This window comes from Pituophis catenifer, unplaced genomic scaffold (genome assembly GCF_029215685.1).
Source record: "Pituophis catenifer annectens isolate HBS135680 unplaced genomic scaffold, rPitCat1.0.hap2 SCAF_1, whole genome shotgun sequence".
In the NCBI taxonomy this organism is placed as follows: Eukaryota; Metazoa; Chordata; class Lepidosauria; order Squamata; family Colubridae; genus Pituophis; species Pituophis catenifer.
This window is the reverse complement of record NW_027256881.1, coordinates 336,110,462-336,125,629: the sequence shown is the minus strand read 5'-3', so window position 1 is coordinate 336,125,629 and position 15,168 is coordinate 336,110,462. Positions and strand designations below refer to the sequence as shown.

At 41.3% G+C, this 15,168-nt stretch overlaps 1 protein-coding gene across 1 annotated transcript; it reads left to right on the top strand.

Annotated features, from left to right (window-relative positions):
* The first annotated feature begins 196 nt into the window (after window positions 1-196).
* PLEKHJ1 (pleckstrin homology domain containing J1) lies at window positions 197-8,977 on the top strand. Its single transcript, XM_070931803.1, has 6 exons — window positions 197-306; window positions 3,031-3,098; window positions 3,770-3,836; window positions 5,031-5,121; window positions 5,636-5,699; window positions 6,986-8,977. Exons 1-6 carry the CDS (start codon window positions 213-215, stop codon window positions 7,049-7,051), a joined length of 450 nt encoding a protein of 149 aa, XP_070787904.1. The 5' UTR covers window positions 197-212; the 3' UTR covers window positions 7,052-8,977.
* Window positions 8,978-15,168: the final 6,191 nt, after the last annotated feature.

Here is a 15,168-nt window from a genome sequence, read left to right as displayed (position 1 = left end):
GGCGTTCGCTCTAGGAATGGAAGAGGATCAGAGAGAGAGAGAGAGAGAGAGAGAGAGAGAGAGAGAGAGAGAGGGCGGTGAAAATCGGACCCGGAAGTGTTACGGAAGGGCAAGTCCGGTCCGTGAGAAAGCCATGGCGGAAGTAAGAGGGAAGAGGCCATCGATCCGAGAGGGCGGAGGGGGCGGGGCGGGGCCGGGCAGCGGTGGAAACGATGCGGTACAACGAACGGGAGCTGCTGTCGCTCTCCCGGCAACCAGCCGAAAAAGCGGCGGAGGTTCTCATGCGCGCCCCCAAGAAAGGAAGCGGTAAGGAGAAAGGGCAGTGACGTCACGGCGCGAAAGGGAGGGGGGATATGACGAGACCGGGGAAGCTAATTGCGTCATCTGAGGGCGCTGGGGATAAAGGAAGCGAGACGTTCAAGGGCCTCTCTGGCATAACTGCCATCCCTGAGAACTAAACCAGGGGTCTCCAACTTTAAGCCTGGAGGACTTCAACTCCCAGAATTCTGGGAGTTGAAGTCCTCCAGGCTTAAAGTTGCCAAGGTTGGAGACCCCTGGATTAGACCGTTGAGTGGGCTTTTATCAGCCCTGTGGTTACTAGTCCTCCTCAGTTCCAGCCTCTATGCAGTTTTCGTCTTCCATAATTGTTCATTTTCACGACTCTGATTCATTTACCCATGTTATGTTTACACTTTATATATTTATTTTGATTTGCCTTCGGCCTAGTGCCTCCTGGTCCCCAAAACTAATAAATTTATAGTAAAATACGGGTGGTCCTCAACTTACGATCGCAATGGAGCCCAAAATTTATGTTGCTAAAGTGAAAAATGTGTTAATCGGCACAGTGCGTGACAATTGGTAACTTGCTGTGCCACTGTGAATTTTGCCCCCTTTTACGACTTTTCTCCCTGCATTTGTTAAGTGAATCACGGCAATTCTTTAAAATAGTAATACGGTTGTTCAGTGAATCTGGATTCCCCGCTGACTTTCCTTGTCAGAAGACACTGCAACCGTCATAAATGGGAGTTTAGTTATCAAGCATCTGTGTGTAAATCACATGACCATGGGGATGCTGCCATGGTCATGAGTGAAAAATGGTCATAAATCACTTTTTCCAGTGCCGTTGTAACTTTGGTCACTAAAATGAACTGTTGTAAGTTGAGGACTACCTGTAGTTCAGCTTTAAGGTGCCACAAGATACTGGGTAGTTTTTGCTACAACTGACTGACAAGCTACTTCTAACGTAATTCATTTAAAAATACTTTCTTAAACCAAACATATTAAAATCTCCTTCCTTAATATGGCTGCGTTTTATCATAATTTTATAATATAATTTTTATAGTATTTTTATAGTATACCCCTAAAAGGGGGTGAAAATTTAGGTGCGTCTTCTACACCAAATGTAGCCCCGCCCACCCACTGGCCCCCACCCTTTGGCCTCTGCCTCGCAGCAGTTACCTCCTTGCAAGCACAGCAAGAAAAAACAGCTCCTTTCAGCTTCAGCACAGCCTAATTAGCATAAGTTGAGTGGATCGGCTTCCCGACTCTCAGCTGATTTGCTCTCAGGGCTCTGCTGCTTGCTGCAAAGAGGTAAATTGCTGGAGCAGATTTTTTTCCCCTTGTGCTAATCAAGCTATGCTGAAAATGAAAGTAAAGCAGGCTGTTTGCTGCAAGGAGGCAAAATTGCTCAGAGGCAGAGGCAGATTCCTTTTTCTTCTTTTCCTCACCAAAAAAGATAGGTGCGTCTTATAGTCTGAAAAATACGGTAACTATAGATATAGATGCACAGACCTCTAGTGCAGAGGCTTCTGTATTAGGAAGGCCCATCTGTCAAAGCAGACTGATCTACTCCATACCTTTCCCTGATATTTCCATTTCCTGCTTCCTAGCCTGCTCAGTTCTTGAGGGGTATTTGGGAGATTCTCCCCATCATAATGCGGTGGTCAATTCTGAGGTTTGTTTAGCTCATACCTCAGGGGTACTTTGGCTGTCCTGATTTCAGAAGGTGCTGCACTTGGGAGAATTAACTTCACTGTTCGCTTACTGGATGATGTCAGTACTGTACATGACAATTGGTAACTTGCTGTGCCACTGTGAATACTAAAGCCATTCTGTTTAAGTGAACAGTTTGGCTATTTTGCTTATTCATATGCATGCATAAATACAGCATTATTGCATCGGGGATTAATAACTAGACTTCTTTTTAGCACCACAATAACCCCTTTCTGGATCTTACAATATCCCCCCAGTTATGTTGGATTGTAATTCCTCACTTCCAGTATGATAACACATATTTGATTTTAATGATTTTTAATGCCTGTTTTTGACTCCTCCAGATTTAACTTTCTTAGTGCGAGTCTCCAGAAAGAGAATTATTAAAATGCAGGGAAAAAAATAGTTCTAAGGCATTCTGAATCTACAGGACAGAATGGGCCCATTTATTATAGTATCGAACGGTACTGATTTCATTAGGGGGCTAAATATTCTTAGGGCAACTTTTGAGGGTAAAAAGCTTTTTATTTACATGACATCCTTCCTCCAAGAAACTCAGGTTGACATATACGTCAGCCAACACGCTTCTTGATACTCCTCTGATAAGACAAATGAGGCCAAGAGAGGAGTAGTACCAGATAATTTAATGAGGATTAGAAGGCAGTTCTGCTGGTCATAAACTACTATTCTAACCACTCTTTGCCATTAACTGTTACTGGTAGGGAGACAAAGAGGTATTGTGTAATATGCTGAAGCTAAAGGTTGCATTAATGTGCTACCTATGCGTGTAGGAAAAAAGATTGAGCATCCTTTGATTACAACTGGTCTCAGGTGCACAGCGTGGACCTGCTGGGGTGTAGCAGATGCTGAGCTATGCTATTCCAAACTCAGGGGCTGCTTACAGGTTTCTTGCTGACAACCCAGCTGTGAAATTATGGCTGCCCAGAGTCACTTGGTAATGTTGGGCAGCTGTAGAAATCGAATAAATAAGTAAATAAAAATATAAAACTCTTCGTTGTGTTTCTTTTCTCTTTGCAGCCTTGAAGAAACGCCTGGTGAAATTAGTGGTCAATTTTCTCTTTTACTTCCGAACAGATGAGGCTGAGGTAACAGTAGTTAGCAACTGTGTTGAAACGTGATATGAATTGCACCTTAGTTGCACCTAGGCCTTAAGGGGTTAGTACATCATACAGTAGTTAAGCTGATATTTTTATTGGGTGATCACTAAAAAAAATTTTCTGGTATTTGGCCATCAACTGGGATGAAGGAATCTGTGGCCCTTCAGCTATGATTGAATTATTGGCCTTGCTTTCTGAGACTAATGAAAATCAGACCATCCAATATATCTGGAACAATACTCCTGTAATAAAACTAAGAGTTGGAATGTGTTTTTAAGTTCAACCTAGGCCAATTCTGAGGATTTTGTGTGTGGAGGGTTGGTTGTAGTGTTCTTTGGTCACATGATTGTGATTTGCGATTTTTTTTGCCATTTTCTGGCAGAAAATTACAATAAAAGCCCATGAGATATTCTGGATTCACTTAACACCATATGGTTTGCTTAACCACTATGCGGGTTTGCTTAATGTCCCCTGTGACTTACTTTACAGCCATCCTAGAAACAGTTTTAAAATTGAGTCCAGTAATCTGGTGCCTCATCCTACAACCATAATGACTGATGGTCAGAATTTTGGGCCCCATTGTGGTTATAAGTCAAGGACTACCTATAAACATGTCCATCTTAACTGAAAAGCAGATCTGATTCTTTCTCTCTCCTCAGCCCATTGGTGCTTTATTGTTGGAGCGCTGCAAGATTAGCAAAGAAGAAGAAAATGTCTTTTCCATCAGTAAGTGCTTTAGAAAGAGTTGTTGGAATGTTTGTGTCAGGAGCAAATTCCCCCCCCCCCCAGTAAATTGGCAGCCTTATATTTTAATATTGACAAAACAACAATGTCACTGATTACATCAGTCTAGGGTGCTGGCTCTGACTGGCAGCTGCTTTCCCTATTTATGCAGTTATTTATGCATACCCATTTGCACTATTTCCCACACCCATTTGCACTATTCAGTTGATCCTGAGGACACAGATAAACCTCCAAGTTGCCTCAACGACCCTCAGAAAGAGTGCTAATCACCAGGTGACTACAAGGAATCTAGATATATATATATAAAAGCGAAAACCACTCACGCCGTAATTCTGAAATCTCCAGAACCGTAAAGCCTACAAACTTGAAATTTGCCACGTATGTTCCTCTTGGCTTCTAGGTGCTCACTAAGGATTTTTCGAATTGACCATCAGAGCATTAGTATTTCCTATATTATTATTAACACACACTGATGCTAAGGAATTCTACTCCCCTTCCCCACCTAAAAAGAAATTTGTTCCAAATGCAAAACACAAGCAGAGGAGTGGAGTTTCACTTTCAGTTTTACTTTCACAGCAGGAAGCAGCTTTAATACAGAACACTTGAACTAAGACAGGGCCAGACTCCTTCCTGTCTCTTCCTTGCTCATACAGCAAATACCGTTTCACTTTCCAAACAGCCCTCTGATGCTAAGGAGTTCTACTCCCCCTCCCCACCTCAAAAGAAATCTGTTCCAAATGCAAAACACAAGCAGAGGAGAGGAGTTTCAGTTTCAGCTTACTTTCACAGCAGCAACCAGGGGATAGGATAGGGGAGGCTTCTGTGTGGCAAGCCTGAGGGAGAGAAGGGGAATAGAATAGGAGACAGTTCTGTGGGGCAAGGCTGAAGGAGAGAAGGGGAGAGAAGAAGCTGATCATAACTACTCATTAATTTTCAAGCTGTGTGGATTTATCAAGCCCCATCACATAGTTTCGTAGCGAAGCACAGGTATCCAGTTAGTATAATATATATATACTGCAAGAAGGCTCTCTTCCTGGACTCCCCCCCCCCCCCGCCCCACCCAGTTGAAATTCTTTAACCAACAGGGTCTGTAAATATACTTTCCCTGTTCCGGGAAAGTCGAGTTGAAGCAACAGGAGCAGTCAGGATGACTGTTTTGTGGGCTTGTTTTTCTAGGCTTCCTTGAAGAGCCAGAGAGAAAATACTACTTCGAGTGTGATACAGAAGAGCAGTGCCAGGAATGGATTGAGGTCCTTCGCAAGGCCAGGTGAGCTCATCTGGTCATTTGGATAAATCATATTTATTTATCTGTCTGTCTTATCTATTTGGAGAGTACCAATTAAAGGCAAGCCTGAAGGCAGTGACGATATTGTTACCTGATTTATTTTAATTTTTCCTTGGCACCTGCAACAGATTTATTAATAGGAACTAAATAAACTATGTTGCCTTAAAAACATTCGCTGCCTACATTGGGGCTGCTTTGGAAAAACAAGGGAGAAAATAGGCTTACCTCTGCTGGGTGGCATTTCTTTCTTAAGTGACCATCAGAGAGCAAAATGGTCTATCTATCCCAGGGGTCTCCAACCTTGGCCACTTTAAGGCTTGTGGACTTCAACTCCCAGAATTCCTCAGCCAACAAAGCTGGCTGAGGAATTCTGGGAGTTGAAGTCCACAAGTCTTAAAGTGGCCAAGGTTGGAGACCTCTGATCTAGCCCATCAGTTGCATCCAAACAAACCTTGGGCCAATTCTTTCAGCTCTCCTGTTCTCCTTTGATCTACAGTTATGAATTCATGAGAAGCAGCTTGATCTTTTATCGGAATGAGATCCAGAAGATGACTGGGAAGGTAAGCCAGTGGCTGCAAATGCCAATTTTTTTTCCAGAGCATCCTGATTGCTAAGAGTATTTACAGGCCTTTTGAGATGTACGCACCAACCAGATTTTACACACTTCCTACCAAGTTCCACTATGGATTATTTTAATTTTGGGTATGCTGTGTGAATGCAGTTCTTGTTTGTAAATCATGGTGCAGGATCCTGTACTGGTGTGAACCCAGCCAATTATGGCTTAGCTAATCAAAAAGGGACACGGTGGCTCAGTGGCTAAGATGCTGAGCTTGTCGATCGAAAGGTCGGCAGTTCAGTGGTTCGAATCCCTAGTGCTGCGTAATAGGGTGAGCTCCTGTGACTTGTCCCAGCTTCTGCCATCCTAGCAGTTTGAAAGCACGTAAAAAATGCAAGTAGAAAAATAGGGACCACCTTTGGTGGGAAGGTAACAGCATTCTGTGTGCCTTTGGCATTGAGTCATGCTGGTCACATGACCATGGAGACATCTTCGGATAGCGCTGGCTCTTCGGCTTTGAAACGGAGATGAGCACCGCCCTCTAGAGTCGGGAACGACTAGCACATATGTGCAAGGGGAACTTTTACCTTTACTGCATTCTTACCACTGTGCCACCACGGCTCTAGGTGTATGTCTTGCATCATTACCCTCCTGGAGGATCCATGACCTGTAACAGAGACTCTGCTTTCTATCACATCTGTATATTAGTCTGCATAAGTGCGAAGGGAACCTTTACCTAATAAAATTGGCTTACCTCCATTGCAAGGATAAATTCATGACTGGCTTGAAATAGGTTTGTGAGGCTGTTTGAGGGGGGCTTTGGAGTGCTTCCTCTTAGATTGGGCAATATAGGACAGCTTCATTTCTGATGGCATTTGATAACATTTACTAGCTAGATAAGAAGATAGCGATTGAAGCGAGACAGGGAAGACATGAATAGCTTTCTGCTCCTATTCTCATGTGAGTTACAGATACGATTGTATACCTACTCGGGGAAAATGTGATTTCAAGAGACGGGGGATAAATCAAACTGAAACCTTAGAAGCATCTAACGTTTAAAGTCTTGAGTTACGATTCTCAGATGAGGAACAGGAGCAAAAGGCAATGTGTCACATTGTTCACCACCAAGCCAATGCATCTGCTAACTTGGAAGGAGATACAGATGACCTCAGTGGAACATATGCCAGGTGAACGTAGGTAGCTGGCCATTTTAACCAGCGTAGAAGAGAACACAAATAACTTGATGGAACAAACTGTTAACCTTCCATCTTCTTCCTTCTTTGGATGCAGGACCCCTTGGAGCAATATGGCATCTCAGAGGAAGCCCGTTTCCAGCTGGGGGCACGGAAACTTTAATCCACATAAGGCGAACACAGGAACTCCACTGCTGATATGTCGACAGAGTCAATTCTCTATTTTTTTTTACGAACTTAAGGGAGGGGAAAGGGAATCTGTTTCTTTAAAAAAAAAAAAAAAAAAAACCCACCCACACTGTCCACACATGCTGTTATGTCTTCTGCTGCTTTGTGATCTCAAGTTTTGCTACTACTGATAGCCACAGCTACAATGAAGATGATTGATAAGGAGGATCAGTTTTGCGGTTGGGTTAATTGAATCAGCTCTGCCTCTATTGTATACAGGTGCTCAGAACAAGTACGCTTGTAAAAAATGAAAGAAATGGGGAAAGGGAGAATCCATTTGGAAGAAGGCCTCGATTTTAATTCTCTTTTCAATCCCCTTTGGTAAGGCAGTGAGGTTGAAGTGACAGATGGCAGAATGTGTTGTCCATCGGCAGAGATGAATTTAATAGGTACCCCAGCTCTGCAGTGTTCACACTCCCAAACTTACAGTAGTGGCCAAAATTGTGGAAACCTTTTGGGAAAAGTGTATTTTTGAGGTTTGATGGCTAATAACACCACTCTTTTTTTTTTTTTTGGAGTTTCAAGTTAATCATATTCCACTGCTGGAATGGCTTGGGAATAGCCCAGACCTTAACCCAATTGAAAATCTATGGAGCTGACTAAAGAAATTTGTTAGTCAGAAGCGACCGAGCAATAAAACCCAGTTAATAGAAGCAATCACTCAATCTTGGTTTCACATTATAACAGCTGCAGAACTAAAAGACTTGGTTCACTCCATGGGAAGACCTCGTAAGGCCGTAATTCACGCTAAAGGTTACCCAACTAAGTATTAACTGACGTGATAATTTTTGTGTATCTCGTTTTTTCTGTGTGTTTCCCTTTTCTTTATACTATAACTGCTATTCTAATAGCAAATCCTTCATAAAAGTTATTGCATTACATTCTTGATTAAATTATCTTTCCATGGATATATAATTTTATGGTACTACTCAAAAAAAAAGTGGTGGTAAGAAAATACACTTTTCCCAAAAGGTTTCCACAATTTTGGCCACTACTGTATGTCAGACTAGTCTTCCTACCATCTCCCTGCATTGGGTCTAATTAAGCATTTGAGTCAAATCAGAAGAACAGAGCAGATATGATATCTGTCTCTTCAGGAGTTATTGCAATCAATCATGAAGCTTACCAAGGCCAACGATTTCTCCCAGACACAAAATGGATAGTCTGGCAGTCCTTAACTTCTTCTAGATGTGAAGTGTTTTAAGTGGAAGGGCTGGCTGACAAATGGACACAGCAAGCTCTCTGCCTCTTTGAACACAGGGGTGTCGATGTTAAATCAGTGCTCAAAACAGATAGGGGCCGGCTTGCTGATCTGGAACAATAGATTCAACTGATTTTCAGCCTTATGATGTGGCAAATACATCATTTGGCATAATTGGCAGCCCTTACAGTCAATAGTAATGATTTCCCGCACAAATAAAAAGGGAAATTAGAGACTCTTTTCAATCTTACATGCTTGGTGTTTACGTTATGGGTGAGAAGTCTAGTAGTTCATAGCAGCCGTGAAGATGCACTCCTGAACTGTCTGGTGTTTGTAAACGTTCTCCTTTTATCCACCTCATTCTTGGTGTTACTCAGTCTTTCTGTTGCTTCTTCCAGTATCTTTCCTGTCCAACTTTGGGAACTGGCAGCTGAATGTATTTAAAAACCTGCTGTGAAATTTCTTCAGGCATTTTGAAAAGTTTTCTTAATTTTTATCAAGAAAATGGGGAAACTGCTTGTCAGATAGAATGCCTGTGGTTATTTAGAAAAGCGTTGAGAGCCTTTAGAAATTCAAGAAGTACTGTACCCTCAAATCTCCCTCCTCTTCCCCTACCATTCCATCTCTGTATAATAAAAAAAGCAATTACTTTTCCATTGATGGATTTAGTTATTTTGCCTTATTTACCTGCTTTTATTTTCTGCTCCTCTGCCACTAATGTTAAAAGTATTTGTTATCAAGTAGGTGTTGGGTTTTAAGCAAACATTTATTTAGTGACTTATTATTTATTTTATTTTTATTTTATTTCAAATTTATATACCGCTCTTCTCCCTGAGGACTCAGGGCGGTGTACAGCCAGATAAAAACATATAATACAAACATTAAAAACAATTAAAAGAAATATCTCTGTTTGGCCCCAAATTTAAAAAGACAAAACCAATTAAAATTATTAAAAGAATTTGTTAAGCCAGCCCGGCTTGCTGAAATAAAGTTTTAAGGGCGTGGCGGAAGGCACCGAGGTCTTGGATTCTCCTTATCTCTGGGGACAGCTGATTCCAGAGGGTAGGTGCCCCCACAGAGAAGGCCCTCCCCCTGGGGGTCACCAGCCTGCATTGCTTGGCTGATGGCACCCCGAGGAGGCCCTCTCTGTGGGAGCGTACGGGTCGATGGGAGGTCGTCGGTGGCAGCAGGCGGTCTTGAAGGTAACTAGGTCCTATTATCTACTTGTCCTTCAGGATAGGTAAATATTTAGGAAAGAAACTTGCTTGCGTCTAGTGAATGGCACCCTAGGCACACTGAAAAATTAGATCAGAAATGTTGTAATGGAAAGATTGGTACAATGGTTCTGAGAGAACATCTGCCAGCCCCTTCAGAACTCTGGGATGTAATCTGTCAGGACCTTATACAGAATAAGAGTTGGAAAGAGACCTGGTAGGTCATCTAGTCCAACCCCCTGCTCAAGCAGGAGACCCTATACCATTTCTGACAAGTGGTTGTCCAGTCTTATCAACCAAGTGGTCAAGCCAGAAGCACCTGTCCAAGTTGGCAACAAAACACATTAAGTCAAAACCAGTTTGCTTCTTTGTGATGTAGTAGGCTGTGTGGTTTATAAAGCATGGTTCATGCTTTCTGTAAACTCTTCCAATTATTTACTTCTATTCTCAGGATAAAACACATTTCTCTAACACTTTTGAGAGCACTCCCCCCCAAAAAAAATATATATTTGGAGCAAGAATTCTTGCAGATCAGGCAAAGAGAATGAAAAAGGTTGTTTGGGCAGAGCCATATTTGTTGATCGGGAAAACTGCCTACATTAAAAGAATTTTAATGCCCCCAACATTTAACCTCAATCCCATCTGCAGTCTTTGGGAAATTATTGAAATAAATGACAAGAAGTCAAAATTTAAGGGTAAGCAAACCTGATGCTTTCCAAATGTTATAAACCAAATCCCCCAGACTGTCAATATTGGCCATGTTAACTCATTCTGACAGGACTCGGCATCTGAAGGCAAGGAGAAGATTTTTTCCATTACCGTCATTTGTAAAATTAGTGTATCTGGACATTAAGAGTGAAAAGTGGGGGGCAAGCAGGGGAACTCTCCATCTTCCTTTTGCTAGAATGGTTCTAAGGCAGTGATGGCAAACGTTTCTAAGCACCAAGCAAAAAACTAGGAAATTGTGAGTTCTAGTCCTGCCTTAGCCATGAAAGCCAGCTAGCTGACCTTGGGCCAGTCACTCTCAGCTCGACTTACCTTACAGGGTTGCTGTTGTGGGGGAAATAGGAGGAAGGAAGAGTATTGGATATGGCTCACCACCTCGAGTTGTTTATATAAAAAAAATAAGAGCGGGATATAAATAATGACACGCATGTCACAGGTGACATGCCAGGCCTCCAGACCCTCTGCAAGTCACGTGAAATAGTCTTGCGCACATGCAGCCTCTGAGGTATCCATAAACCATGTACGTCTTCTCATGCAACTTCCAAATGATCTGGAGAGGAGATCCAGAGAGGCCCCTTTTGTCCATTTGTGCATGTGTGTTACACGCCAGCAGAGCCAAGGTAGGTTATTTTACAAATTTTTGACACACTGAGCCCAAAAGGCTCACCCTCCTTGCTCTAAGGCAGAGGTGGGCAACTATGGGCCCTTTATGACTTGCGGACTTCAACTCCCAGAATTCCTGAGCCAGCCATGAGAGTTGAAGTCCACAAGTCATAAAAGGGCTACAGTTTCCCCACCCCTGCTCTAAGGTTCTGTACGTTATAGTTTCTGCAATGCCTTCTCCAGTTCAGCGTGATGATGCCATCATTCCTAGGGAAACAGAATATCAATGATGGCTATCTGATATTATTTGACCCCGGTCAAAAGCCACATAAGGCTGTGGAAGACTTTTATATTTTATGTTATTGCTAGATCTATCTTCCTCGTTAGATTTGCTTAGCAATTAGAGCCACACAAACTCATGGCCACAACTGTATTTCATGGCAAACAATTCATAATACAGCGACCTGCGTTTGGGATAAAAAAAATAAAAATCCCAAGCCAACTTTAAAATGAATGGAAGCACCACATTTAGTACAGTGTATTAAAATACATACATTTTTAATATAAAGACAAACTTCAAAAGCCATTTTTCTTTCATTTACAAATCAAAGTGAAGTGTGGGAAGATTCAAAGAGAAGATTAGAATGGAAATTCTAGAACTGGAAAGATCGGAAGAGTGGAAAATATATCGATAAGCTTATTATTACATACATATATACACATGCCAGAATTTTCTATGTGACTTTTATGGAAGAATGGCAGATAAAACTTAAGGAGCAAAGTTTATAAAACAAGACGAGACAAAGATACGATGGAATAGGATTATCCGATCTGGACTGCAAGGCTCTGAACAGCTACTAGAAGGTAGCAAGGAGATTTCTGCATCTTTGCTAGCATCTGTTTCTTTGCAGCTCAGATCTAGTAGTCCTATTTTCCACAGTGGAAAATTTAATCTTTAAATAAATTTCATGTTCATGGGCTAATGTGTACAAATCAATTCCTAGACCCTAGGAAAAAAACATCCCATATTGCCACCTTTTAAGAAAATGGATACTCTCTTCAATCCATTTACAAATGGATTTTATATAATTTTTTTTAATATTTTACAAATGAATTCCTGAGCAGCAGCAATTTCCATTATTGACTGAAGTTCCCCTTGAACTCCAACACAGACGTCCGTTCCATTCTGCAGAGAATATATCCAAAAGGCTCAAAAATGCAAAACGCTGACACAAGTCACCATATGAGCTAGACTTGTCTTACCCACCATTTTTCCCCCTCATTTTTTAAAAAAAGAAAAAATAAATCTTAAGAGTTAGCAAGGGTAATCTTTGAAAAACTGCAGCACGACCTATATGCGGGGTAGGAGAGAAGCATATGGGAGAAAATGAATTAAATAATATGAAAATCCCCTCATTAAGTCCCTGAAATTTGCACAGGGGACTGCTTCAGCTTGAACCAGGCGTTTGAAAAGGCTGCCACCCTGGAATCCAGAGAGTCCCCCTAAACTGAGTTACTCTCCCCGTATCCCCAAACTATTACTGGATATTACACACTGCAACTCTAGTGAACTCTGGGCAGATTTTAAAAAGATCTCCCTGGATATTAAGGATCCATACAAGCTAATTTAGAAACTTTGGAGATGAAACCTTAATGTTTAACCTCCTGCATCAGAAAGATCGGATCAGATTCCGCAGTGAAAGTCTGCTCCATCATCTGTAGTTCCCTGCATATATAGTATCTTGTGGGAGAACACATGCCCTCCCCTCAGTTCTCTTATTTTCAAACAATATGTCCCTTGAATGCAAGTTTCTCTGATTTTTGCTGCTGTGATAGCACACATGAATTACACAACATCCCCTTCCCAACCCCCCCAACCCCCAATTGTAGATAATTATGTCATTCACTGATTTTGGGCTCTGAGCATAAATTTAAAAAATGCTTACATATCAGGCCAAAGAGAAGATGCAAGATAGTCAAGATATTTAAAGGCAAGACGAGGGGGAAGCAAAATACATGAAATGGTTATATTTCAAGACTGCACGCTTCCCATTACACGGATGAAAGGGGTGCCATCAAGACATTGAGCACTGATAAAGCCACATTTCATTAAGGACAAGAGCCTTACACTAGAACAAACAACAAACAAGATTATCTATAACAGTGACAAATCAGCTGTACCTGTGCTTGGAAGAATCTAAGAAGAAACATGGATAAGAACAGATCCCAGGCTGGTCCGAGAAAGCACCCAGATTAATAGCACCATAATCTATGCTAAAATGGGGTCAGGTCGAGTGTTTGCGCTTGTTTTCCTGAAAATGCAATTGCACAAAATACAGGCTGTGATTTTCTAATCGGCTTAAAATTCATTTTCTGTGCATTTAAGGACAGATAGATTATAGGTTGAAAAATACTTCTTTCTTTAGCTGCAGCTGAGATTGGATACGTGCGGGGTGGGGTGGAGGAAATATCCACAAAACCCAGCAAGCAGGAAGTGCCTAGGAAGGAATATGACTAGCCCACTCCACTTAAACATCCTGACTGACCCAGAAATGTTCCAAAGATTTCTTAGCCATTAAGTTTCTTCTCAGCCAGGACAAACTCCACATCGGAAAAGGTACAGGTTTCGTTTCCCAATACCCTGTAGTGCAAAGAACTGATTGGAGCACCATAGAGATTTATTTTGGCCTCAGAAATAGTGAGATAATCATGTAGCTGGACAGACGATTTCACAATGGTTAAGCTTCATAAATCCAACTTCTTGCATTATGCATTTCTTACACCTGAACAGCACCAACAAGAAATCAGATGCTCATTGTGGAATAAGGCAGAGTGCTTGGGGAAGATAGCTTCATAGCCCCCCCTCTTGCGTAATCGTGCTTGTCCAAAGAGAAACAGCCACCTAATTATGCTCTACTAAAATCAATTTCATTGAATGTGTATTTTGACCAGCACACTCATTTTTCTTAAAAAAAAGAAAGAAAAAGAAATTAACTTAATGCTGCGTTATCCTGTAGCTCACATATATTCTGAAGAGGTTCCTAATCCATGGCCCCTTATTTAAACTTTTTTGGGGAAGGCAGTACAATAACAAAACTGAGGATTTATTAGGCTTTCTAAGATAGATAGGGGAAGAAAAATAGAAAGCAAGCAGATAAAATGCCACACTCCGGAGCTTGCCCTTGCAACCACAACAGAGAGAAAACTCAAGAAAGGGGTTAGATTTTAAAAAGACTGCAGGTGAATATGCTGTACACGATTCAAGTTATAATGATTGCCTCAAGAGTGAAAAGTCTCCTCTATACCCAGCCAGAACGTGCCTCTTGTGCAATATTTCTCAAACACAACAAATTTAAGACGTGTGGACTTCAACTCCCAGAATTCCCCAGCAAGCCTTCAAGTCCATACATCTTAAAGTTACACGCTGCTGAAATTGAGAAACTCTGGAAGGTAGTAAACTCCACATTCCTGTGCCTTAAAATCTAGGGACTCAAATACTTGGTCACCTTTTAAAATCTTCTTCCTGTCCTACAATCTCCTTCCTTTCTTCATGGCAAGCTAGGAAAAATAACCATCCTATTATTAAAGAATTGTTTTGTGGTGTTTGTTCCAGGTTGCCAAGTGTCTCAAAACCTTCAACACAGTTGGTATAAAAAAACGTCTTCTTCCTAAGGGAAACTGGATAGTGTTTGGCAATCCCCCCCTCCCACTTTATTCCCTCTTTTGGCTCAAAGGGAAAAAATGCAGAAATTATACAAAACCTAGGATGTCTTTCAATATCATCAGAAAGAGCTCAACTTTCTAAAGCATTTTTCTCTCACCCAAGCCTGTTGTTCTTAACCTGTTCTCACTTCATTCCTGAACTTTGGTGAGGCTTGCTGAGATTAAGAGAAGCTGTAGTCTAAAACAGCCAGAAGGATATGCACTGTGGAATCAAAAAGGCAAAAAAAAAAAAAAAATGGAATTATCCTGTAGTAGAGTTACCCAGAGCTTTAAGCCTGCATGCATTTTCTAAAGTTGTCTGAAAAAGATATTCGGGTTTAGTAATATGATCAACTGATTGATTCTCATTGAATGGGAACACTGACATGTTTTTACCTTGCTCTTCATTTCACTTGGATTTCTACTCACAATTCTTGCTCTTTTCTGTTCAAAGGTTTACACCAAAGTTTTCCTTTCCTTTCACACTTGCTTTTACATGCTTGAAAAAATTAAACCATATCCCTCTTCCTATTTTACTATGAACAGTCTGATACAAAAATAAACGAGAATCACCGTCATTTTCTATAAAATATTTGTTGCTTTTCC

Excerpts from the sequence above, each read along its gene's own strand:
- PLEKHJ1 (XM_070931803.1), top strand. The coding sequence starts at position 213 with ATGCGGTACAACGAACGGGAGCTGCTGTCGCTCTCCCGGCAACCAGCC. Across the intron at positions 3,099-3,769 it reads TCCGAACAGATGAGGCTGAG|CCCATTGGTGCTTTATTGTT; the intron begins GTAACAGTAGTT and ends CTCTCTCCTCAG. Across the intron at positions 3,837-5,030 it reads AGAAAATGTCTTTTCCATCA|GCTTCCTTGAAGAGCCAGAG; the intron begins GTAAGTGCTTTA and ends TTGTTTTTCTAG.